The sequence below is a fragment of the Callorhinus ursinus genome, unplaced genomic scaffold, assembly GCF_003265705.2.
Source record: "Callorhinus ursinus isolate GAN/ISIS: 27379988/994484 unplaced genomic scaffold, GSC_fseal_2.0 scaffold31, whole genome shotgun sequence".
NCBI lineage: Eukaryota > Metazoa > Chordata > Mammalia > Carnivora > Otariidae > Callorhinus > Callorhinus ursinus.
Window position 1 is genome coordinate 17,970,416 of NW_027397093.1, and position 24,598 is coordinate 17,995,013.

General features: G+C 38.5%; 1 protein-coding gene across 3 annotated transcripts in view; it reads left to right on the top strand.

Moving 5' to 3' along the window:
• Positions 1–24,598, top strand: part of CTNNA3 (catenin alpha 3) — a 2,007,818-nt gene that overhangs the window by 1,073,346 nt on the left and 909,874 nt on the right. For all 3 annotated transcript variants that reach the window (XM_073878933.1, XM_073878931.1, XM_073878932.1), the window contains one exon: positions 16,409–16,489. In XM_073878933.1, coding sequence (XP_073735034.1) covers positions 16,409–16,489 — 81 coding nt within the window. The remainder of the gene's footprint in view (positions 1–16,408; positions 16,490–24,598) is intronic.

Sequence of the window (24,598 nt, forward strand, 5' to 3'; positions counted from 1 at the left end):
TGTTGTCAATGTGTTTCTTTGCTTTTGTTATTAATTGCCTTATATAATTGGCTGCTCCCATGTTAGGGGCATAGATATTTACAATTGTTAGATCTTCTTGTTGGATAGACCCTTTAAGTAGGATATAGTGTCCTTCCTCATCTCTTATTACAGTCTTTGTTTTAAAATCTAATTTGTCTGATATAAGGATTGCCACCCCAGCTTCCTTTTGGTGTCCATTAGCATGGTAAATGGTTTTCCAGCCCCTCACTTTTAATTTGGGGGTGTCTTAGGGTCTAAAATGAGTCTCTTGCAGACAGCAGATGGATGGGTCTTGTTTTTTAATCCTATCTGATAGGCTGTGTCTTTTGATTGGGGCATTTAGCCCATTTACATTCAGGGTAACTATTGAAAGATATGAATTTAGTGCCATTTTATTGCCTGTAAAGTGACTGTTACTGTATATTGTCTGTGTTCCTTTCTGATCTATGCTGCTTTTAGGCTCTCTCTTTGCTTAGAGGATCCCTTTCAATATTTCTTGGAGGGCTGGTTTCGTGTTTGCAAATTCCTTTAGTTTTTGTTTGTCCTGGAAGCTTTTTATCTCTCCTTCTATTTTCAATGACAGCCTAGCTGGATATAGTATTCTTGGCTGCATATTTTTCTCCTTTAGTGCTCTGAAGATAGCATGCCAGTCCTTTCTGGCCTGCCAGGTTTCTGTGGATAGGTCTGTTGCCAATCTAATGTTTCTACCATTATAGGTTACATATCTCTTCTCCTGAGCTGCTTTCAGGATTTTCTCTTTGTCTCTGAGACTCGTAAGTTTTATTATTAGATGTCGGGTTGTTGACCTATATTTATTGGTTATGAGAGGGGTTCTCTGTGCCTCCTGGATTTTGATACCTGTTTCCTTCCCACATTAGGGAAGTCTCTGCTCTAATTTGCTCCAATATACCTTCTGCCCCTCTCTCTCTTTCTTCTTCTTCTGGGATCCCAATTATTTTAATGTTGTTTCGTCTTATCTTATCGCTTATCTCTTGAATTCTGCCTTCGTGATCCTGTAATTGTTTATCTCTCTTTTTCTCAGCCTCTTTATTTTCCACCATTTGTTCTTCTATATCACTGATTCTCTTTTCTGCCTCATTTATCCTAGCAGTTAGTGCCCCCATTTTTGATTGCACCTCATTAATAGCCTTTTTGATTTCGACTTGGTTAGATTTTCGTTCTTTTATTTCTTCAGAAAGGGTTTCTCTAATAACTTCCACGCTTTTTTCAAGCCCAGCTAGTATATTTAAAGTCATGATTCTGAACTCTGGGTCCGACATCCCACTAATGTCCGTATTGAGTAGGTCCCTGGCAGATGGTACTAGCTTTTGTTCTTTTTGGTGAGGTGATTTTTTCGTCTGGTCATTTTGTCCAGAGTAGAACAGATGAATGAGAGAACAGAATGCTAACAGGTTAACAAAGTCTCCAGCAAATATACTCTATACAAATCAGAAAAGACCTGAAACCAGGGGAAAAGAAAGGGAAAGAAAGAAGAGAAAAAAAAAAAAAAAGGAAAAAGAAAAAGATAAAAACAAACAAAAACAGAACAAAGCAAAACAAAAAAAACAGAATATGATCAAATATGATCAGGCTAGTGCATAGATCAGTGCCACACACTAGATTTTGGGAGTAATTTGGTCTGTTAGAAGTAAGTGCCTGCTAAAATTTCAAAGGACGAAAGACTTATATATGTACAAAATAAGGGTTGATACAATGAAGGGATGGATATTTTGATCTGTTAGAAGAAACTGTATCTCAAAATTTTAAAGAGAGAACAACTTATATATATATACACCAAAAATAAGAGTAACTACTATGAAGGGGTAAAAATATGACTCTAAAAATGAAAAATAAAAAATATTTTTTTAAAAAAGGAATTGATAAGATGTTGGTTGAAAGAGGGAAAAAGAAAGACTCAAAAAAAACAGTTAAAAAAATTAACTTTGTAAAACTAATGAATTATTGTAAAAAAGCCATGAATTCTATGTGCAGTATTCCCCTAGCACTGGAGTTCTCCCATTCTTCTTGATCGGTAAACTTGGTCTTGGCTTGCTGGCTGTTCATGCTGATCTTCCGGGGGAGGGGCCTGTTGTCATGGTTCGCAAATGTCTTTGCCGGAGGCTGAATTGCCCTGCCCTTGTGTGTCTGGGCTAAGCAATCTGCTTCGGTTTGCTCTCAGGAGCTTTTGTTCCCTGCAAGCTCTCGGTACATCTTTGGAGGACCAGAGTGAAAATGGTGGCCTCCCAATCTCCACCCGGAGGAGCTGAGAACTCAGAGCCCGGCTCCTCAGTGTGCCCCCAGAGAAAAGCAGTCACTCCTGACTCCCCGGTCTCCGGCCATACTCTGTGCTCACCCGGCCTGTGACCGAGCGTTTGTATCTCTGGCACCCGACCCCGTGTGGAGTCTCCAAACCCTTCGGTTCCCTGCGGTGCGCTCCTGCACCACTCCTCCCAGGGGAGGAAGGGGAGTCTCCCTGGATCTGCCGCTTGTTGGGTCCCTGCTGGAGGAGCAGTGGCCCAACTGGGCCGCGGATCACAGTTTATGGCAACCCCGAGCTGAGAGCCCGCGCCTCGGCTCTGTCTCTGCAACTGGCTTCCCCACTCCGATACCTGGGAGCTCTGCCGCACTCAGGCACCCCTGGTCTTTCTGTGACCCTGAGGGTTCTGAGACCACACTGTCCCGTGAGGGTTCCACCTCGCTGCTTAGCCACTGGAGCGATGTCCCTCAGCGGAGCCGCCTTCTAAAAGTTCTGATTTTGTGCTCCGTGGCTCTATCACTTGCCAGAAGAGGCCGACGGAGGCCCCCTCCCCCGCCGTCTATCCTCCCGAATATCGCCTCGGATTCACTTCTCCAGACGTCCTACCTTCCAGAAAGTGGTCGCTTTTCTGTTCAGAGTGTTGTTACTATTTTTATCTTCGATCTCCTGTTTAGTTTGTAGGTGTTCAGAACGGTTTGATCCCTATTCAGCTGAATTCCTGAGACCAGACAGAATCCAGGTCTCCTACTCCTCCGCCATCTTGCTCCCCCCCCTCCAGTGTTTTCATTTTCTTTGGGCAAATATCCAATGGTGGAATTACTGGATCATATGGTATTTCTTTTTTTTTTTTTTAAAGATTTTATTTATCTATTTGATAGAGAAAGACACAGAGAGAGCAGTAACACAAGCAGAGGGGGTGGGAGAGGGAGAAGCAGGTTTCCCACTGAGCAGGGAGCCTCATGTGGGACTCGATCCGAGGACCCTGGATCATGACCTGAGCTGAAGGCAGATGCTTAATGACTGAGCCACCCAGGTGCCCTCATATGGTATTTCTATTTTTAATTTTTTGACAACCCTCCATACTGTTTTCCACAGTGTCTATGCCAATTTACATTCCCACCAACAATGCATGAGGGTTTCTTTTTTCTACACATCCTTGCCAACACTCGTTATTTCTTGTCTTTTTGGTTCTAGCCATTCTGACTCGTGTGAAGTGATATCTTATTGTGATTTTGATTTGCACCTCCCTGATGATTAGTGATGTTGAGCATCTTTTTATATGCCTGTTTGACATTTATGTGTCTTCTCTGGAAAAAAAATCTATTCAGGTCCTCTGCTCATTTTTAGTTTTGATTATTTGTGATATTTGAGTTGTGTAAGTTCTTTATATATTTTGGGTATCAACTCCTTATTGGATATATCATTTGCAAATATTTTCTCCCATTCAGTAGGTTGCCTTTTCATTTTGTTGATCGTTTCCTTTGCTGTGTAAAAACTTTTAAATTTGGTGTAGTCCCACTATCCCTTTAATTTTGTACAGTGGGGTAAGTTCTTCCCCTAACGCTGGATGAAAAATCAAGAAATCTCAAATTTGTTCTGGTATCTTAGGTCTTTTGTGTCACTTCTTTTCTTCTAATTAGTAGTTAAAATGTAGTTGTCAAAACTCGTGTATCTTGATTTAAATTGGGCCCAAATTTCCCACAATTTGGGCCAATTGCAGGTAGGAAATCAGTAACTGGGAAAGAGAAGTTATTGGCTTTTTATTTTTTTCTCCCTTTTCTGGCATGATGCAAGGGGAAATAGGAGAGGAAAGGGGAATAGGAAAGTTATTGCTGGCTCTCTGGGTATTGAAAGCTGACTTTTCCCCTAGACTTGCTGTGTCAGTTAGGGTCCCAGCAAGAGAAAACATGGCATACCAAGTTGGTAAATTGAGGAATATGTATTAAAAGGCTTATATACATAGGTGTGGACAAGGTTTGGGGAATCAACAAGGGATGGAGCATAGCAACTGCCGGGAGCCCACCCATATCCAGGCCTGAAGGAACAAGTGAGGGAGTGGTCCTGAACCCTGAGAGGGTGTCTGCTTTATGAAGAAGGCTGCCTGACAAGAGCTGTGGTCTTCAAAAGAGGAACTTAGTCAACTTAATAGCAACCCCTCACGGTAGCAATAGGAGAACAAATACCTTGACCTTACCCTCCTCCCACTGTCTTACGCCTCTAAATGTCCAAACCACTTAAGAGCAGGGAACAAGGGAGCATTTGTATGAAATCTGGACTGTAGGAACAGAGGGTAGTATGGTGACACGGGGTGGTGAGTGGATCTGGAGGGGCAAATGGAAAAACCAGGCACAGGCGTTTTCATGAGTTCCTTGGAGGTCCAGACTTTACCTGAAATTCCCTTGATATATGAGTGGTAGCTTCTCCCACAGCTGATAGCTTATCCTCAAAATCTAGAAGTTTTTGTAACTCCTCTTTATTCACTAATCTAGGCAATGATCTTGGGCAAAATCCATGACCCCAGACCAGTTATCTTTTGCATGAGGCTTATATCTGGAACATGACGAATGTTCAGACATTGGAATTCAGTCACCTCTTCTATTTATTCACCAGCAACTAGCCAGCCACTTCTCTACAGGTAGATTTCTCCAGATAGAGTTTACACTTGCCCATTGAATCTCAGTTGCTAGGGACTCGTTAACGTACTTTCTAAATGGTCCCACTGAAGTGTCTTTTAACATCCTCTTATCAAGGATGTAGGAAGGAGGATGGGGATCCTAGATTAGCTTTGTTCATATAAATTCTTTCCATAAAATCTTACCCAGTCTCCACACATTTCGGCCTTTGTATCTTCGTTATAGATTTGAGGTTTCAGAGTCATATAACTTAGCTTTTAATTATTTCTTTTGAAAATCATTATCTTGGTCTGGCACATCAGTGTGAACGTCCCTTATGTGCATCTTGGTGCTTTAATTAAAGCTAAATATTTTAAATAAAAAGAGAAATGGAAAATTTCATATATTGGATAGGGTCTGGAAGTGGGAGTATGGGGAGGAAGGTAATATTTTCAAGTAGGAGTCATTGGTTCTTCTCAAGTTACACCATACAGATCAAGATTTATTTTGACTTCTTGTAAGTTAGATCCTGTTTACGATATTTTTTTCTGTTAAAGATGTATGCACAAATCAAGTTTTATAACAAAAAATATTTTAAATAGGCTAAGAAAACTTGCTTTATTTGCAAATAAATTTTAATTTTTAAGAAAATTTTTACCTGCTAATGTATTTTGAAGGAAATTTTTTTCATATGCCAAGTTTCTTTAAGGTGCAACCTATCTCTTTTTTTTTAATGTTTTAAGTTTTTATTTAAGTTATGGTTAGTTAACATATAGTGTAATATTAGTTTCAGGAGTAGAATTTAGTGATTCATCACTTACATATAACAACCAGTGCTCATCACAAGTGCCCTCCTTAATGCCCAGTTACCCCAGCCCCCCACCAAACTCCACTCCAGCCACCCTCAGTTTGTTCTCTATAATTATGAGTCTATTTTATGCTTTGCCTCCCTCTCTTTTCTTTTCTTTCCCCTATGTTCATCTGTTTTGTTTCTTAGATTTCACATATGAGTGAAATAACATGGTGTTTGTCTTTCTCTGACTGTATTTCTCTTAGCATCCATCCCCTGTTGTTAAAGTGTAACCTATCTGTATTTAACTTTTCTCCATGCCACAGAATCTGAGACTCTTTGAATTATGAATCTTGAAAGTGCTAACTGAAGATAACAATGATAGAAAGTGTTTATTTTAAAACATTAAGAATAAATCTGTTGTATTTTTATTTTATAGTGTTGAAAAAAAACCTGTCTGCAAGGCAGTTAATAGTGAAAGTGAAAACCATAATCAGAACAGTGGAAATCTATCTGGTCTATATTTCATATGTATGGGCCATAGAAAAACTTTGTTAGATGTTCTGTAATAAACCTTATAAAGCTCACTGTTGGCTGAAATTTGACATAGGGGGTATAATTAAACTGTGAAAACCCGACTCAGGAAATAAAAAAAGAATAAGAATTATACTTAAGAAAGTAGAGAAATGACAAGAAAAATTTTAATGAGATCAGTGTTGTTCTAATAGTCTACCTCCCAAAGCATTGTAGAGACAGAAAAATTGCTAGAGAACAGTGGTTCCTTTTAAAAGATGGAAAATAATTTGTTTGGACTATGTGTAATAATGCCATGTCATTACTTGTTAGACTCTGGTAGTGGCTTCTAATATGATAAAAAAAGATCTTTGCCATGAGAAGTCAAGGTGTAATTGACAGCATAAAATACCATATTCTGCTTTCTCACAGATATTCTTATATTAGTATTCATGGCTGTTTTCTTTATTGGTAGGCAGGCTCCTGAAGCTGGCTGCTGGGTCAAGCATCACAAAATTAAAAAGATTTCTAGAAGGAGCTAGATCTCTTTCTGAAATATGTTAACAACCTCTGACAATGACTCAGTAAAGGGATTTTGGAAAATGAAATGTCAGTAAAGACATGATGCACAACTTAACCATTAACTGAAATTAGAGGACTTGTGAACTTGGGCCTAGCTATCTATAGTTTGTCTACATTGACTGTTCTGAAATCTATACTATTTTCAAGGACTCAGTACTATGTAACATGATCCCTAGAATTTTTCTGATAACCATAGTAAATCCTCCTTAAATAGATCAATATCATGTTTTGTATGTTCATTCATTCACTTATCAGTTCAATCATTTTTTAAACAATTATTCAAATAAAAAAATACTGAACTTCTATTATGGCCAAACACTGCTGGAAATTTAGCACTGAATAAAATAATTTCTGCTCTAGACCCCCAGCAATCTTACATACAAGTATTTTTATTGCTAATAATAAAGAAAATGTATTAAATGTCAGTTATAAGGCAGTGACTGCCTTGCATGCTTTTTGTACATTTATTTTATTTAATTATTTAATTTATTTAATTAAATAAATAATAATTTAATTATTATTTATTTATTTTATTTAATTCACACAATTCCTAAAGTGGGCATAGCCATCTTCATCCTATAGATGAGGAAGCTGAAGCCCACCTTTCATAACTGGCATGTGGTCACTTTGTTAATTAGTCTTGGAACTAAGATTTGAAGACTATCTGATTCTACTATTACACTACTTTTAATGACAATTTAACACAAATGTTATTTTAAATGCAATGCTATTGATGTAAAATGTTCTGAACAAGCTGAGAAAATAAGTACAGTTTCAAAAGCACAGATATTATTTATTTTTTATAAAGATTTTCTTTTTATTTGAGAGAGAGTGAGAGAGAGAGAGAGAGAGACAGTGAGTGGGGGGGAGAGGGGCAGAGGGAGAGGGAGAAGCAGGCTCCCTGCTGAGCAGGGAGCATATCCCAGAACCCTGAGATCAGGGCCCTGAGCGGAAGGCAGACGTTTAACTCACTGAGTTACCCAAGCAGCCCAAGCACATATATTATTTTAATCTGTTTATATGCCAATACCATAATTGACTGATATAGTCAATTTTGACTGTGATTAGGAAGACTTCTTATTTCTTTGTTTTAAACCATTAATCCCCAAAGCTATGTTTTATGCAAACAGAAACAACAAAGAATGCACACACTCACACACACACACACACACACACAGAAAAAAACCTGTGAAACTGACAGGTTTTCTATTACTTTGTTCTGTCAAAGATGTTATAAAAATAAAATAATATTGTACCATTAAATAAAGCCATCATTTTATAAAAGAAATAACAAAAACTTTAACATAAAAAATAGAAATACTCTCATATTAAAAGACAGCTCTTATGTTTAAATAACTCAATTATCTGTATTGCATTTTTACCTCATGAGTCCTGAGATGAGTATTTAGAAACCATTAATGTACACAGTATTTTGGATCTTGCCCTGAACCTAAGTAAAACCTTCAATTTTGAATATATTCCCTTCATTTAACAATAATCATAGCATGATTTATAGGACTAGTCACTGACCTAGGAGCTGGGAAGATCTGTAGCCCATTAGAATAGGGGTCACAGCGAGTTTAGTTTAACGCTGAATCACTGAAATTAATAAACTCCGTCTTTTCACTTTCTCCCTATTTAAGAACAGTGTCGATTCCAGTGTTTGCTGGGCTTGAATGAAGGACAAGAAACTCTAGCAGGAAGAGAGGGGAAATTGGAGGCAGGGATCGAGGCATGTTATCCCAAAAGTAAATAGCTTGAGGTGGATAAAGCCAGAACCAGCAGGAAATAAAGTCTGAGGTTTCTCCTGACTCTTCAGTCTCTTGCAAAGTTACGTATTGGTTGCGGGGATGGATCTTTGCATCTGCACTTGGACATACGTATGACTGATTTTCCATGGCAAGAGCTTTAAAAGAGAAGCCTATGGTTTATATCCATCCCTGAGATTTAAGATTGGTTAGTAGCATCCCTAGTAAAACAATTTGAATTTTATTGTAGTGCAAACCCACAAATATTTCTTTCATGTTTGGTGTGTGTCCGTTGAAATCCTGCAGTCTGACATAAGCATCTCTGGTTTGAGGACACATGCGACTGGAGGAAATGTCGTGTTCTCAGTACTTGACTAGACGCATACTAGACTGTACATCCACAGAGAACTCTAGCACATCATGCTCTTAGAGCTGGGGGCGGGAGACTCTGGAGATCATCGAGTGCAATGGCCTCAGTTTACAGCTGCAGAAACTAAGGCCAAGAGAGGTGATTCAGTTTAGTTAGGGTCACCCAAGGAGTTTATTTCAGATCTCCTGGTTTCTGATCCACAGATTAGATTTCATCCTCATACCAAGTTTATGTTGTACCCTCTTAGAGAGTAACACAATAATCTGTGAATAAAAACACCGATTGAATAGAATACCTAACAGCTAATAGGTTGAACATTAATTACTTTTGTTAAAATATAAATACTAGTTTTATTAATAAAACTGAACATTATTTACTATCAATAAAGTGTAGTAGCCACTTTTCCATTTATTTATTTTATCTGCAGCCATCAGCTGAGTGCTGAACACTGGTAGACACTAAGATTACAGAGAGAAGACTTGACAATTTAAAAGATGAGGCAGAGTATAAATAATAACTGCTAACATTTCTTGAGCGCTTCTTATTTGCCAGAACTTGCATATCCTTCATCTTTAATTCTTTATAATAACCCTATAATATAATTGCTCTATTATCTCCATTTTTATAGGTAAGGAAACTAAGAATTGGAAAGGTTAAGTAATTTGGCTAAGGACACATAGCTGTCAAATGATAGAGCACAGATTCAAACACCGTTTTAACCATCTCCACAAACTTCTATGTTATTCTGCTCATTATTTTCAAGAATAAATTTATATAATTTACATAAAATATTAATTTGGGTTTAACTTCCAGCTCATTCAAGTCGTTACAGTATGGTGGATAAAGCCTCAGATTAGACTCAGCTCAATTTGATCCTACCACTTACTGCATTTCCTCCTGGGGTAAGATATTTAAATTTACTGAACCTTAGTGTCTTCATATGCAAATGTGTGAACAATTATTGCGAATGGCATTTGAGACAATAAATGTAAAGTACTTTGGGGCGCCTGGGTGGCTCAGTCCTTAGGCGGCTGCCTTCAGTTTGGTTCGTGATCCCAGGGTCCTGGGATTGAGCCCCGCATCGGGCTCTCTACTCAGTGGAAAGCCTGCTTCTCCCTCTCCCACTCTCTTGCTGTGTCTCTCTTTGTCAAATAAATAAGTAAAATCTTTAAAAAAAAACAAAGTAAAGTACTTTGCTGTGGTAGATATTTGACAATTTGGATTCCCTCTCACTCTCAGTCTCACCCCGCAGGCATTTTCCTGGGGCAACATCTTACTTCCTCAACAATACAGAAGTTCAAGACACTTGGAATCTTTAACCTATTTCTTTGATAAAGTTATTTTAAAAAACCTCATTTCAAGTCTCAAAGTTAATTTTTGTTTGTTTTAGTTTTATTTTTATAGCACAGACTTTGTTTCAGAAATATTTTTTAGTATACCCTGTCAGGATGTTTTCCTGACATTCCATTCAGTACAGCAGCATTTTAGAATAGATTTCATTTTTTTTTATGCTTGTCTGTTTGTATGTTTTTCATGCCTGAAAAATGTGGACTAGAATCTGTGCTTCTGCAAAGTGTTAAGTATAAAATATTTTTAAAACTATTTCTGCAGAGGAGAACTAATTTAAGGGCATCGTATTTCATTTTTACCATGAAATGAGGATTTCCCTTTTAAAGGGAAATGTGTCATTTTAAAAGGTTGAATATGATGACACACATTTAAAAAATAAAAAATAAATAGCAAAACAACAACAAAAACATTTTTTCTTGATGTTTAAATTCCATAAGGGGCTCCTCTCTGCACTGATAACATTTTCATTTGATTGTGAATTAGATAAATTTTCATTTGCTTTAAACCTTATCCCTTAGTATTTGAAGCTTCATAGTTTTTTTGAAGTCAATGTCATGACCTTCCTAGTTCAAATGTCTCCTTTTATTTGTACCATTACAGATTTATATTATGCATATGTTCCCAGCACATTTTTAACAGTTGTTTATGCAAAAACTTGTACAATAAAAGTAATATATTATTCTATAATTCTTTTTAGAGAACATGGCCCTTCCATAGAATTTTAAAGTTAGAAAGGAATAAAGGAACAATTCAGGGCAAATCTTCATTTTATGGGTGTGGAAAGTAAGGCCCAGAGATGTTATGGAATTTGCCAGATATTACCTTTATCCAGTCTTTCTTTTCTCTATTTATTCAACAAATAACTTTTGAGCTTCTACTATGTGCAAAGCACTGTAATAGATGCCATGAGGGACAAATTGTGTATAAAATTTCTCTCCCTCAAGGATCATACAGTGTACTGAGAGAGATGCTTGCAGGTAAGCAGTTAACCATAGGGCAAATACTAATGAGTGAGCTCTTCACAAGCCCTTCAGCAATTCCAAAATTGATATCATCATCCTTGTATTGACCTGGTTTTCCCTTTAAAATGACCAGTTTAACACCATTATCTAACCAGTCATCCCTGTTGGATGCACACCAGCCTCCGTCGTCCTTTTTTCTTTACCCGCCCCAAGCATCTGCCAGTCATCATCCTCTCCAGTATACTCAGTCAGAGTCCTTAAATCTGTTGATTTTCTTCATCCTGACTGCCAGTGTATTAATTTTAACACCTTTTGTCTTTCTGTAAACTCTCGCTGCAACTGTCTAACTCCTCTGCCTGTCTCTGTTCTTAATACCCTTAAATACATTGTGCAGACTCCAGCCAGATTGATGTATTTGAATAGTGGTCATTCTGTGTTACTCACTGGCTTAACTTCTGTGATACCCAGTGGTCTATAGGATCAGCCTCATTTCTTAATGTGGCAACAACCTCCAGGATTTGGCTTCCCCTCACACTTTTTATACTAGTTACCAAATACTCTTTAAAGACTTTTGCCTTTGTGCAATCTATCTCTGTCCCCTTAGAGTGGTCTTCTCTTTCATCTTCGCCTGGCTAACTCCTACATGTCTTTCAATTCAACTGTTACCTTCTCAAGGATCTTTCCCTCATCCTTAATGGGAGTGCTGGCTTCCACTGATCCATGGGTTACCCTGGATACCTCTGTTAAATACTGTGTTTATGTCTGTTTCTAACATGCGATGTGTATGTCTCAAAGGCAGGCATTAGGTCTAATGTATCATCAGTCCTTAGTATGGTGCCTGGTATTTAGTAGATAATAAAGATGTATTGAATAGATTGGATTATTTATTGAACAAAGTGTTGTAAAAGAAGTATAAACAGTATAAAAAAGTATTGTGGAAGTGAATAATTAATTTCAGCTGAGACGCTCAAAACAAAGCTTCATGTAAAATTCAGTGATTTAGTTGAGTCTTGAAAGAAGTCCATAATCAGAAAAGTAGGAGATCAAAAGTACAAAATGAGATTTTTCACATGGACAAAGTTCCTGAGTTGTGATTGTATTTCATAGAAAATAAAGGGCTCATTAAGGTATCTCATTAATAATTGATGGTAATTATGGGAGTATATCATGTGGGGCCTTGAATGCCATGATCAAGAATTTGTTATTAATTCCATCAACAAAGGGAATATGCTGAATGGATTTAGAACAAAGAAGGAACATAATTGGACCTTAAGTTGCTTTTTTTTTAAAGATTTTATTTATTTGGGGGGATAGAAATCACGAGCAGGGGTGGGGGTGGGGAAGGGCAGAGGGAAAAGGGAGAGGGAGAAGCAGACTCCCTGCTGAGCAGGGAGATGGTGGAGGGGCTTGATCCCAGGACCCTGAGATCATGACCTGATCCAAAGGCAGACACATAATGGACTGAGCCACCCAGGTGCCCCTAGACCATAAATTTCTTTACTAGAGTAAACACCTTGAAGGTTGGGCTTCTTTTGTTTGTTTCTTGCTGACTATTTTATTCTCAAATAAAATGTGACTTGTGAAGAAGTAGGAACTCATTATATATTTAAATAAACTAAGATGTGTTTTAGAACAGTACTATCTGATATATCTTTCTGCAATGAGGGAAATATTCTGTATCTGTGCTATACAATATAGTAACCACTACACACACGCAGCTATTGCTCACTTTAAGGAATTGAGGAATTGAATTTTTAATGTTATTTTTAATTAATTTATATTTAAATTTAAAGAGCCACATGTGACTCGTGGCTATCATGTTGGACAACACAGTGTGGACAGTTTTCCCTAGCAGGGTCCCAACGGAAAACAGATGGAACACTCAGATTAGGATAATTCAAGAAAATTTATTTATAGAGAGACTTTTTCCAAATGTGTGGGCAGCTTCAAGGGAACCACCAGAGAGAGTGCAATTAACTGTGGTGTGACATGGGAGCAATGGTGAGACAGAATTGATGGAAGCACTCATAGTTAAGATTATAAGCCTGGATCACATTGCAATAGTATTTATAATGTGCAATAGTACTTTTATGAAATTTCATTGAATGAAATCTATATTCAGAACTGTTCTTTTCAATAAAGTCTTTCCTGACAGTTTATTTACTGTTGAGGAATGTGATTGCTTTCCCTATACAGTGCTGATCTGTGCTGTGTTTTCTCAGCATTTTTCCCACCTGGTATTCCACCGTAAGTGGTACCTTTTCCATTAGGGCTGTGCTGACTTAATGGTGGTTCCTGTCAAGTTTCCTTTAAGAAGCATCCTCTCTTCTGAGCACCTAGAATGGAGGCAGGCTCTGACTGTTATCTGTGGTTATGTTTTAATATTCTCCCCTTTCCATCCCTTCCTTCAACATACACAATGCACCTTCAGTCCTAGCTCATTGCTTGATGATTTGTTAAGGCTTTGAAAACAAAAGGAATGAGGGCTTTTAAGCAGGATGGGGCTATTTCTCCTTGCTTTATTTATTTTTATGCCATACAAAAGGAATAAAGAGGCATAAAATGGTTTGACTGAGTGAGATAAATCTGGATAAATAGAGCAAGGACCCAGTAAAAAGCTGGAGGTGAAAAGAAGAAAGGTGGGGCTGAGGGAAGGAAGAAGGGAAAATTTTATACTTCCTGTAGTGATAGGAACTATTTATTATTACCTAGAGAACAAAATGTCTTTGACCCAATGAAACATTTTAAACTAAGACTAAGCTCTGGATAGAAATTAAGAAATCATCTTTATAGTCCTTATTTAATCCCATCAGGTTGTCACCTCCTGTCATCCTTTATTAAAGTTTTGTATGCCGCTGCCGTTTGTTCTGAGAAGGTTGACATCTAGTTATTCTGATGAATCTCATCACAGAAGCTAGTGAGTTTTTATTGTCAACACAACAGGAATCTCCTGTATTATTTCTGGTATCTTGTGTGAGGGGCAGGGAGGGGGAGGTATCTCTTCATTCTGTCCCACTCCTGACCCCTTTTACTATCTCTGCTTTCATGAAGTTCAAAGAGACAACCAAGAGCTACACTGCATGAAACTGGAGAAGACGGGCTAGGTTCTTTAGGTAAAATTAGAATCTGTCTTATAGCCCATTGCGTATCTGCTTATGCCATTGCCTTCCATGGCTCTGCATTAACTTTTCATAATTTTCTACTGCTAGCATGGGTAATGCTGGGTAGGGGCTGTTAGGTAACCACAACTTTCATCTAGTTAATTGCCACCATTGCTTTTATTACTCTGACATCTAGAATTTTATTTATCTCTATTTCTTCCTCCCTCTTATCTCCAGTTCTTTCACTAGATATAGTCTCCATCATGTACACATTGCACACTCATCCTCAAAAAGAAAAAGTAGTAAAAGACTTAGTAGTCCTCTATTGTTTCCCCCTAGGAGGCATCTAGAAATGCATGTGACCAATATTACTGGAATTGAGTAGACAGGGGCCCATGGATGCCAAACATCTTGCAGTGTATAAGGTGGTCTCAAATGATGGTGATTTTTTTCCATCTGAAATATTAGTAACACCACTGATGAGAAAATCTAGGTATAACTGAGGTTTAGGTGGGTACCAGTGACCTCAGCTAATAGAGGATTTTAGTTGTGCCTTGATGGGTAAATGCTAAAATCTCCTCAAGAATCTAGTATGACACCTTCCTGGCATTTGGAAGGCTCCTAATAAAACTATGTTTGTTCTGAGTTAAGTTGTTCACTTTTGAACTAGTCAACACCATTCAGTAAGTCTTCTGCAAGTTACTTACAGGAATAGAAAAAAAAAAGCTATACTTGTCAATATCAAGATTCTAACAGTATCGTAGGAGTGATGAACTTGCATAGAAACAAATACTGGGAAATTTTCAAAATGCTATTTGGAACAAGGAAAGGTGAGAGTTCACTCTTGAGGAGAGTTGGTGGGGGGAACTCTTTGTGGAAACCGTTGAGGAAGAGGTAGATTTTAGCAGCAGCTGTTTTGCAGACACTTGCTGAAGTCAAGAGTACATTATATATAAGAACTTGGGGGAAGAGATAGACATGTGTAGGACTATTGTTACTGGGGAGGATAGTACTTGGAAGATGTGACAGAAGATGGAACTAAACAGAGGTTGTGATAGAGTATATAGATGGTCTTGAACTTCTTGTAAAGAAGTCTCTTCACTTGCAGGTATGGATTTATGTGTGAATGTAGTCATCGGGCATAGTGTATGACACACTGCCTAATGGTCTATACTTTACCTCAATTTCCTTCTTCATGGAGTCTGTGCTGTAAACTCCCTCAGTTATCAGCTGCTTAAACTTACCTTCCTGATTTTCAAGGTCTCCTCTCAAGAGCCCTTTTCAGTTTATTAATTTAAATGGTAGCAATTTTCTTAGAGGTGAATCACATAATGATTTTTTTCAATCTTTTTTATACAAGATAGCACTGAAAAAAGTATGATTAGATTCAATTCAGTTGTCTCCCACAAAAGTAATATGTAGAAAATACCAACGAAGGTGACTCTCTGTGTGCTTAATAGCCTAAAGATTTAGGTTAAGGATATAACAGAGAACTGTTCTGCTTAAAGAAATGAAAAGGTGTTGCACAAATTATCTTAAAGAGCCAAAAACAGCGTCCAGTTCCTGCTTGAAACAATTTGTTCTTGGAATATTGTCAGCTAAAATTGTGGTCAACTTTTGCAAATTGTATGAATTTGCACTGCATATTTTATTTGGTGTTTAGCAAAACTCCAATATGGCTCTGCATAACTTACACAATACACCATGAAAATGACTTCAGAAACTCCCACAGAAGTTGACAAATTGGGCATCTAATGCTTTTAAACTGATTGCGTGCTTTGAGGTTAAAGAGTCGACTTGTTAAGAATGAAGATCAGAGTTTCTTGGAGAGAATGCTCTGCCAACTGCCACACTGAATGCAACCCAGCCCCATATCAGAAATGTTACAGAAGCTTAATGAAGAAAATAATGTGAGCTTTAATCACCATTCTACTTAGTCTTAAGTGAAGTGCTCATGAATCATATGCAATATCATAGCAGTTTTGAAGCCTATTCTTGAATTTTCAAGCTGTTATTTTCAGGAAATTTAGAAAGCAAATTGCTAAGTGATAAAAAGTAATTTGATACCATTGCTTATGCCATTTTTTTTTTCTCTTTTGCAGAGTGGAAAAAAGGAAAGGAGTAATACCCTGAATATTGCTATAGACAACATGTGTAAGAAGACAAGAGACCTTCGCAGACAGGTGAGCGAAGAGAGAGGCATAGAGACAGAAACACCATACAAAATGAACTTTTTACCACTGCTAGAATATTTCCTTCTTGTTTTTATCCTTCTTCAATTAATTTAGAAAACAAAACAAGAGTAAATATGTACCTTCCATATTTAAATACCCCAACCATTTTCGTGGCAAACATAAAGTAGAAGAAAGAGCATGTGACTTAGTATCAGGCCGAATTACACTCAAATGCTGGCTCTGCCCTCATCAGCTGTGTGATCTCGGGGACAAATTTAATCTTTTTGAGCCTCTCTGAACCTACAAAATGGAATTCATAATACATAATTGGACTGTGAGGATTAAATGAAACGCCTATCAGTGCCTGCTCCCTAGTGACACCACACGGAGAGCGGGAAGAAGAAGAATTTAATTCTTCTTGGTGAATTTAAATGTTACATTAGAAACTAGTTTATCATCCGTATGCTTATAGCAAACAGCTAGTAATCAGAAATGTACCAATTTGCTCTTTCAGTTATTTTCAGAATGCTTAAAAAATTAGTTGCTCTTTAAGTTAAAGCTACTTTGTAGCCTTAGGTCATCCATAACATAGGATTAGGAAAGATTTCATTAGATAATTTAGAAGTCCAGTATTATGCCACAAGTTAAATTTTTCCACCCAGAAATATGAAGACTTAGCTATTTTCAAAGACCTTTGCTTACCGTTATTTTCCACTACATAATAACCAGAGTTGTTTTTCATGCACAACTTCAATTTGGTCACCATTAAGTCATAAAAGAGAAACAAAAGCTTTTCAACCATAAGCTTTTCTTTTTTTTCTTTTAGAAATTATTTCTTTATTTATTTTTCTTTAAATTTTTTATTGTTATGTTAATCACCATACATTACATCATTAGTTTTTGATGTAGTGTTCCATGATTCATTGTTTGTGCATAACACCCAGTGCTCCACGCAGAACGTGCCTCTTTATTACCCATCAACAGGCTAACCCATCCCCCCACCCCCTCCCCTCTAGAACCCTCAGTTTCTTTTTCAGAGTCCATCGTCTCTCATGGTTCATCTCCCACACCGATTTACTCCCCTTCATTCTTCCTTTCCTGCTATTTTCTTCTTCTTCTTTTTTTCTTAACATATATTGCATTATTTGTTTCTGAGGTACAAATCTGTGATTCAGAAGTCTTGCACAATTCACAGCACTCACCATAGCACATACCCTCCCCAATGTCTATCACCCAGCCATCCCCTCCCTCCCACCCCCTCACCACTCCAGCAACCCTCAGTTTGTTTCCTGAGATTAAGAATTCCTCATATCAGTGAGGTCATATGATACATGTCTTTCTCTGACTGACTTATTTCGCTCAGCATAACACATGCCAGTTCCATCCTCGTCATTGCAAATGGCAAGATCTCATTGCCTTTGATGGCTGCATAATATTCCATTGTGTGTATATACCACTTCTTCTTTATCCATTTATCTGTCGATGGACATCTTGGCTCTTTCCACAGTTTGGCTATTATGGACATTGCTGCTATAAACATTGGGGTGCACGTACCCCTTCGGGTCCCTACATTTGTATCTTTGGGGAAAACAGTAGTGCAATTGCTGGATCATAGGGTAGCTCTATTTTCAACTGTTTGAGGAACCTCCATACTGTTTTCCAGAGTGGCTGCACCAGTTTGCATTCCCATCAACAGTGTAGGAGGGTTCCCTTTTCTCCGCATCCCTGCCAACATCTGTCGTTTCCTGACTTGTTAATTTTAGCCATTCTGACTGGTGTGAGGTGGTATCTCATTGAGGTTTTGATTTGGATTTCCCTGATGCCGAGCGATGTTGAGCACTTTTTCATGTGTCTGTTGGCCATTTGGATGTCTTCTTTAGAAAAATGTCTGTTCATGTCTTCTGCCCATTTCTTGATTGGATCATTTGTTCCTTTGGGTGTTGAGTTTGATATGTTCTTTAAAGATTTTGGATACTAGCCCTTTATCTGGTATGTCATTTGCAAATATTTTCTCCCATTCTGTCGGTTGTCTTTTGGTTTTGTTGAATGTTTCTTTTGCTGTGCAAAAGCTTTTATCTTGATGAAATCCCAATAGTTTACTTTTGCCCTTGCTTCCCTTGCCTTTGTCAGTGTTTCTAGGAAGAAGTTGCTGTGGCTGAGGTCCAAGAGGTTGCTGCCTGTGTTCTCCTTTAGGATGTTGATGGACTCCTGTCTCACATTGAGCTCTTTCAACCATTTGGAGTCTATTTTTGTGTGTGGTGTAAGGAAATGGTCCAGTTTCATTCTTCTGCATGTGGCTGTCCAATTTTCTCAACACCATTGGTTGAAGAGACTGTCTTTTTTCCATTGGACATTCTTTCCTGCTTTGTTGAAGATGAGTTGACCATAGAGTTGAGGGTCCATTTCTGGGCTCTTGATTCTGTTCCATTGATCTATGTGTCTGTTTTTGTGCCAGTACCATACTGTCTTGATGATGACAGCTTTGTAATAGAGCTGGAAGTCCGGAATTGTGATGCCGCCAGCTTTGCTTTTCTTTTTAACCTCTGGCTATTCGCGGTCTCTTCTTGTTCCATACAAATTTTAGGATTATTTGTTCCATTTCTTTGAAAAAAGTGGATGGCATTTTGATGGGGATTGCATTGAATGTGTAGATTGCTCTAGGTAGCATTGACATCTTCACAATGTTGGTTCTTCCAATCCATGAGCATGGAACGTTTTTCCATTTCTTTGTGTCTTCCTCAATTTCTTTCATGAGTATTTTACAGTTTTCTGAGTACAGATCCTTTGCCTCTTTGGTTAGATTTATTCCTAGGTATCTTGTGGTTTTGGGTGCAATTGTAAATGGGATCGATTCCTTAATTTCTCTCTCTTCTGTCTTGTTGTTGGAGTATAGGAATGCCACTGAATTCTGTGCATTGATTTTATATCCTGACACTTTACTGAATTCCTGTATGAGTTCTAGCACTTTTGGGGTTGAGTCCTTTGGGTTTTCCAGATAAAGTATCATATCATCTGCAAAGAGTGAGAGTTTGACTTCCTCTTTGCCGATTTGGATGCCTTTGATTCCTTTTTGTTGTCTGATTCCTGTGGCTAGGACTTCTAATACTATGTTGAATAGCAGTGGTGAGAGTGGACATCCCTGCCACACTCCTGACCTTAGGGGGAAACCTCTCAGCTTTTCCCCATTGAGAATGATATTCGCTGTAGGTTTTTCATAGATGGCTTTTATGATATTGAGGTATGTATGCTGTATCCCTATACTCTGAAGAGTTTTGATCAAGTAGGATGCTGTACTTTGTCAAATGCTTTTTCTGCATCTATTGAGAGGATCATATGATTCTTGTTCTTTCTTTTGTTAATGTATTTTATCACGCTGATTGATTTGCAGAGGTGAACCAACCTTGCAGCCCAGGGATAAATCCCACTTGGTCATGGTGAATAATCCTTTTAATGTACTGTTGGATCCTATTGGCTAGTATTTTGGTGAGAATTTTTGCATCCATGTTCATCAAGGATATTGGTCTGTAATTCTCCTTTTTGATGGGATCTTTGTCTGGTTTGGGGACCAAGGTAATGGTGGCCTCATAAAATGAGTTTGGAAGTTTTCCTTCCATTTCTATTTTTTGGAACAGTTTCAGGAGAATAGGTATTAATTCTTCTTGAAATGTTTGGTAGAATTCCCCTGGGAAGCCTTCTTGCCCTGGGCTTTTGTTTGTTAGGAGATTTTTGATGACTGCTTCAATTTCCGTAGTGCTTATAGGTCTGTTCGGGTTTTCTATTTCTAGTGAGATGTTTCACATCTCTAGGAATGCATCCATTTCTTCCTGGTTGTCTAATACTGGCATAGAGTTGTTCATAATATGTTCTTATAATTGTTTGTATTTCTTTGGTGCTGGTTGTGATCTCTCCTCTTTCATTCATGATTTTGTTGATTTGGGTCATTTCTGTTTTCTTTTTGATAAGTCTGGCCAGTGGTTTATCAATCTTGTTAATTCTTTCAAAGAACCAGCTCCTAGTTTCGTGGATCTGTTCTACTGTTCTTTTGGTTTCTAGTTCATTGATTTCTGCTCTGATCTTTATGATTTCTCTTCTCCTGCTGGCTTTAGGCTTTATTTGCTGTTCTTTCTCCAGCTCCTTTAGGTGTAGAGTTAGGTTGTGTATTTGAGACCTTTCTTGTTTCTTGAGAAAGGCTTGTATTGCTATATACTTTCCTCTCAGGACTGCCTTTGCTGCATCTCAAAGATTTTGAACAATTGTGTTTTCATTGTCATTGGTTTCCATTAATTTTTTAAATTCTTCTTTAATATCTGGTAGACCCATTCATTCTTTAGTAGGATGCTCTTTAGCCTCCATGTCTTTGAGTTTTTTCCGACTTTCCTCCTGTGATTGAGTTCTAGTTTCAAAGCATTGTGGTCTGAAAATTGCAGGGAATAATCCCAATCTTTTGGTACCAGTTGAGACCTGATTTGTGACCTAGGATGTGATCAATTCTGGAGAATGTTCCATGGGCACTAGAGAAGAATGTGTATTCCGTTGCTTTGGGATGGAATGTTCTGAATATGTCTGTGAAGTCCATTTGGTCCAGTGTGTCATTTAAAGTCTTAATTTCCTTGTTGATCTTTTGCTTAGATGATCTGTCCATTTCAGTGAGGGGGGTGTTAAAGTCCCCCAATAGCATTGTACTGTTGTCAATGTGTTTCTTTGCTTTTGTTATTAATTGCCTTATATAATTGGCTGCTCCCATGTTAGGGGCATAGATATTTACAATTGTTAGATCTTCTTGTTGGATAGACCCTTTAAGTAGGATATAGTGTCCTTCTTCGTCTCTTATTACAGTCTTTGTTTTAAAATCTAATTTGTCTGATATAAGGATTGCCACCCCAGCTTTCTTTTGGTGTCCATTAGCATGGTAAATGGTTTTCCACCCCCTCACTTTCAATCTGGTGGTGTTTTGGGTCTAAAATGAGTCTCTTGCAGACAGCATATCGATGGGTCTTGTTTTTTAATCCAATCTGATAGGCTGTGTCTTTTGATTGGGGCATTTAGCCCATTTACATTCAGGGTAACTATTGAAAGATATGAATTTAGTGCCATTTTATTGCCTGTAAAGTGACTGTTACTGTCTGTTGTCTGTGTTCCTTTCTGATCTATGCTGCTTTTAGGCTCTCTCTTTGCTTAGAGGACCCCTTTCAATATTTCTTGTAGGGCTGGTTTCATGTTTGCAAATTCCTTTAGGTTTTGTTTGTCCTGGAAGCTTTTTATCTCTCCTTCTATTTTCAATGACAGCTTAGCTGGATATAGTATTCTTGGCTGCATATTTTGCTCGTTAGTGCTCTGGAGATATCATGCCAGTCCTTTCTGGCCTACCCAGTCTCTGTGGATAGGTCTGTTGCCATTGTAATGTTTCTACATTTGTAGGTTACATATCTCTTCTCCTGAGCTGCTTTCATGATTTTCCCTTTGTCTCTGAGACTCATAAGTTTTATTATTAGATGTCGGGGTGTTGACCTATTTTTCTTGATTTTGAGAGGGATTCTCTGTGCCTCCTGGATTTTGATGCCTGTTTCCCTCCCCACATTAGGGAAGTTCTCTGCTCTAATTTGCTCCAGTATACCTTCTGCCCCTCTTTCTCTTTCTTCTTCTTCTGGGATCCCGATTATTCTAATGTTGTTTCCTCTTATCATATCACTTATCTCTCGAATTCTTCCCTCGTGATCCTGTAGTTGTTTATCTCACTTTTTCTCAGCCTCTTCATTTTCCATCATTTGGTCTTCTATATCGCTAATTCTCTCTTCTGCCTCATTTATCCTAGCAGTTTGTGCCCCCATTTTTGATTGCACCTCATTAATAGTCTTTTTGATTTCGACTTGGTTAGATTTTCGTTCTTTTATTTCTCCAGAAAGGTTCTCTAATAACTTCCATGCTTTTTTCAAGCCCAGCTAGTATCTTTAAAGTCATGATTCTGAACTCTAGGTCTGACATCGTACTAATGTCCCTATTGAGTAGATCCCTGGCAAAGGGAACTACCTCTTGTTCTTTTTGCTGAGGTGTTTTTTTTCATCTTGTCATTTTGTCCAGAGGAGATTAGATGAATGAGAGAACAAAATGCTAACAGGTTAACAACGTCCCCAGCAAATACAGTCTATAGAAATCAGAAAATACTGGAAACCAGGGGAAAAGAAAGGGAAAGAAAGAAAAAAGAAAGAGGAAAAAAAAAAAAGAAAAAGAAAAAGATAAAAACAAACAAAAACAGAACAAAGCAAAAAAATCAGACTATGATAAAATATGATCAGGCTAGTGCATAGATAAGTGCCACAGAGTAGATTTTGGGCATATTTTGGTTTGTTAGAAGAAAGTGCCTCCTAACATTTTAAAGGAAGAAAGACTTATATATGTACAAATTAAGGGTTGATACAATGAAGGGATGGAAGATGATTGTAAAGATGAAAATTATAAAAGATTTTATAAGAGGAAGTGATAAGATAATAAGTTGTTTGAAAAAAGAAAGAGTATTAAAAAAATGAAAAGAAAAAAAAAGGGAGAGAATGTGATCAGGCAGGAGACTAGAACAAAGCCATACACTAGTGATTTAGGGTATATTTTGATCTGTTAGAAGAAACTGTATCTCAAAATTTTAAAGAGAAAACAACTTATATATATATATGCCAAAAATCAGGGTAACTACTATGAAGGGATAAAATATGTCTCTAAAAATGAAAAGTAAAAAATGTTTTTTAAAAAAAGGGATTGATAAGATGTTGGTTGAAAAAGTGAAAAAGAAAAATTAAAAAAAAAGTTAAAAAAATTAACTTTGAAAAACTAATGAATCATGGTAAAAAAGCCATGAATTCGATGTGCAGTATTCCCCTCCGCTGGAGTTCTTCCGTTCTCCTTGATTGGTAAACTTGGTCTTGGCTTGCTGGCTGTTCATGCTGATCTTCTGGGGGAGGGGCCTGTTGTCGTGGCTCCCAAATGTCTTTGCCGGAGGCGGAATTGCCCTGCCCTTGTCTGTCCGGGCTAAGCAATCTGCTTGGGTTGGCTCTCAGGAGTTTTGTTCCCTGCAAGCTCTCGGTACATCTTTGGAGGACCAGAGTGAAAATGGTGGCCTCCCAATCTCCAGCCGGAGGAACTGAGAACTCGGGTCACTGCTTCTCAGTGCGCCCCCAGAGAAAAGCAGTCACTCCCATCCCCCCTGTCTCTGGCCGCACTCCGTGCTCACCTGGCCTGTGACCAAGTGTTTCTATCTCTGGCACCCGACCCCGTGTGGAGTCTCCAATCCCAGCATGTCCCTGCGGTGCTCTCCCATGCTCCTCCTCCAGGGAGTGGAAGGGGAGTCTCCCCAGCTCTGCCACTTGTTGGGTCCCTGCTGGAGGAGCAATGGCCCAACTGGGCCGCGGATCACAGTTTATGGCCACCCCGAGCTGAGAGCCTGCGCCTTGGCTCCATCTCTCCAGCCGGCTTCCCCACTCTGATACCTGGGAGCTCTGCCACACTCAGGCTCCCCCGGTCTTTCTGTGACCCCAAGGGTCCTGAGACCACACTGTCCCGTGAGGGTTTCACCCCCAGCTTAGCCACTGGAGCGACGTCCCTCAGTGGAGCCGACTTCTAAAAGTTCTGATTTTGTGCTCCACTGCTCTATCACTTGCCAGAAGGGGCCGACGGAGGCCCCCTCCCCTGCCATCTATCCTCCCAAATATCGCCTCGGATTCACTTCTCCGCACGTCCTACCTTCCAGAAAGTGGTCGCTTTTCTGTTCAGAGTTGTTGCTACTCTCTTCTTCAATCTTCTGTTGAGTTCGTAGGTGTTCAGAATGGTTTGATCCCTATTCAGCTGAATTCCTGAGACCAGAGGAAATCCAGGTCTCCTACTCCTCTGCCTTCTTGCTCTGCCCCAAAATCCATTGATATGAGGAATTCTTAATCTCAGGAAACAAACTGAGGGTTGCTGGAGTGGTGGCCGGTGGGAGGGATGGGGTGGCTGGGTGACAGACATTGGGGAGGGTATGTGCTATGGTGAGCGCTGTGAATTGTGCAAGACTGTTGAATCACAGATCTGTACTTCTGGAACAAATAATGCCATATATGTTAATAAAAAAAAGAAGATAGCAGGAGGGGAAGA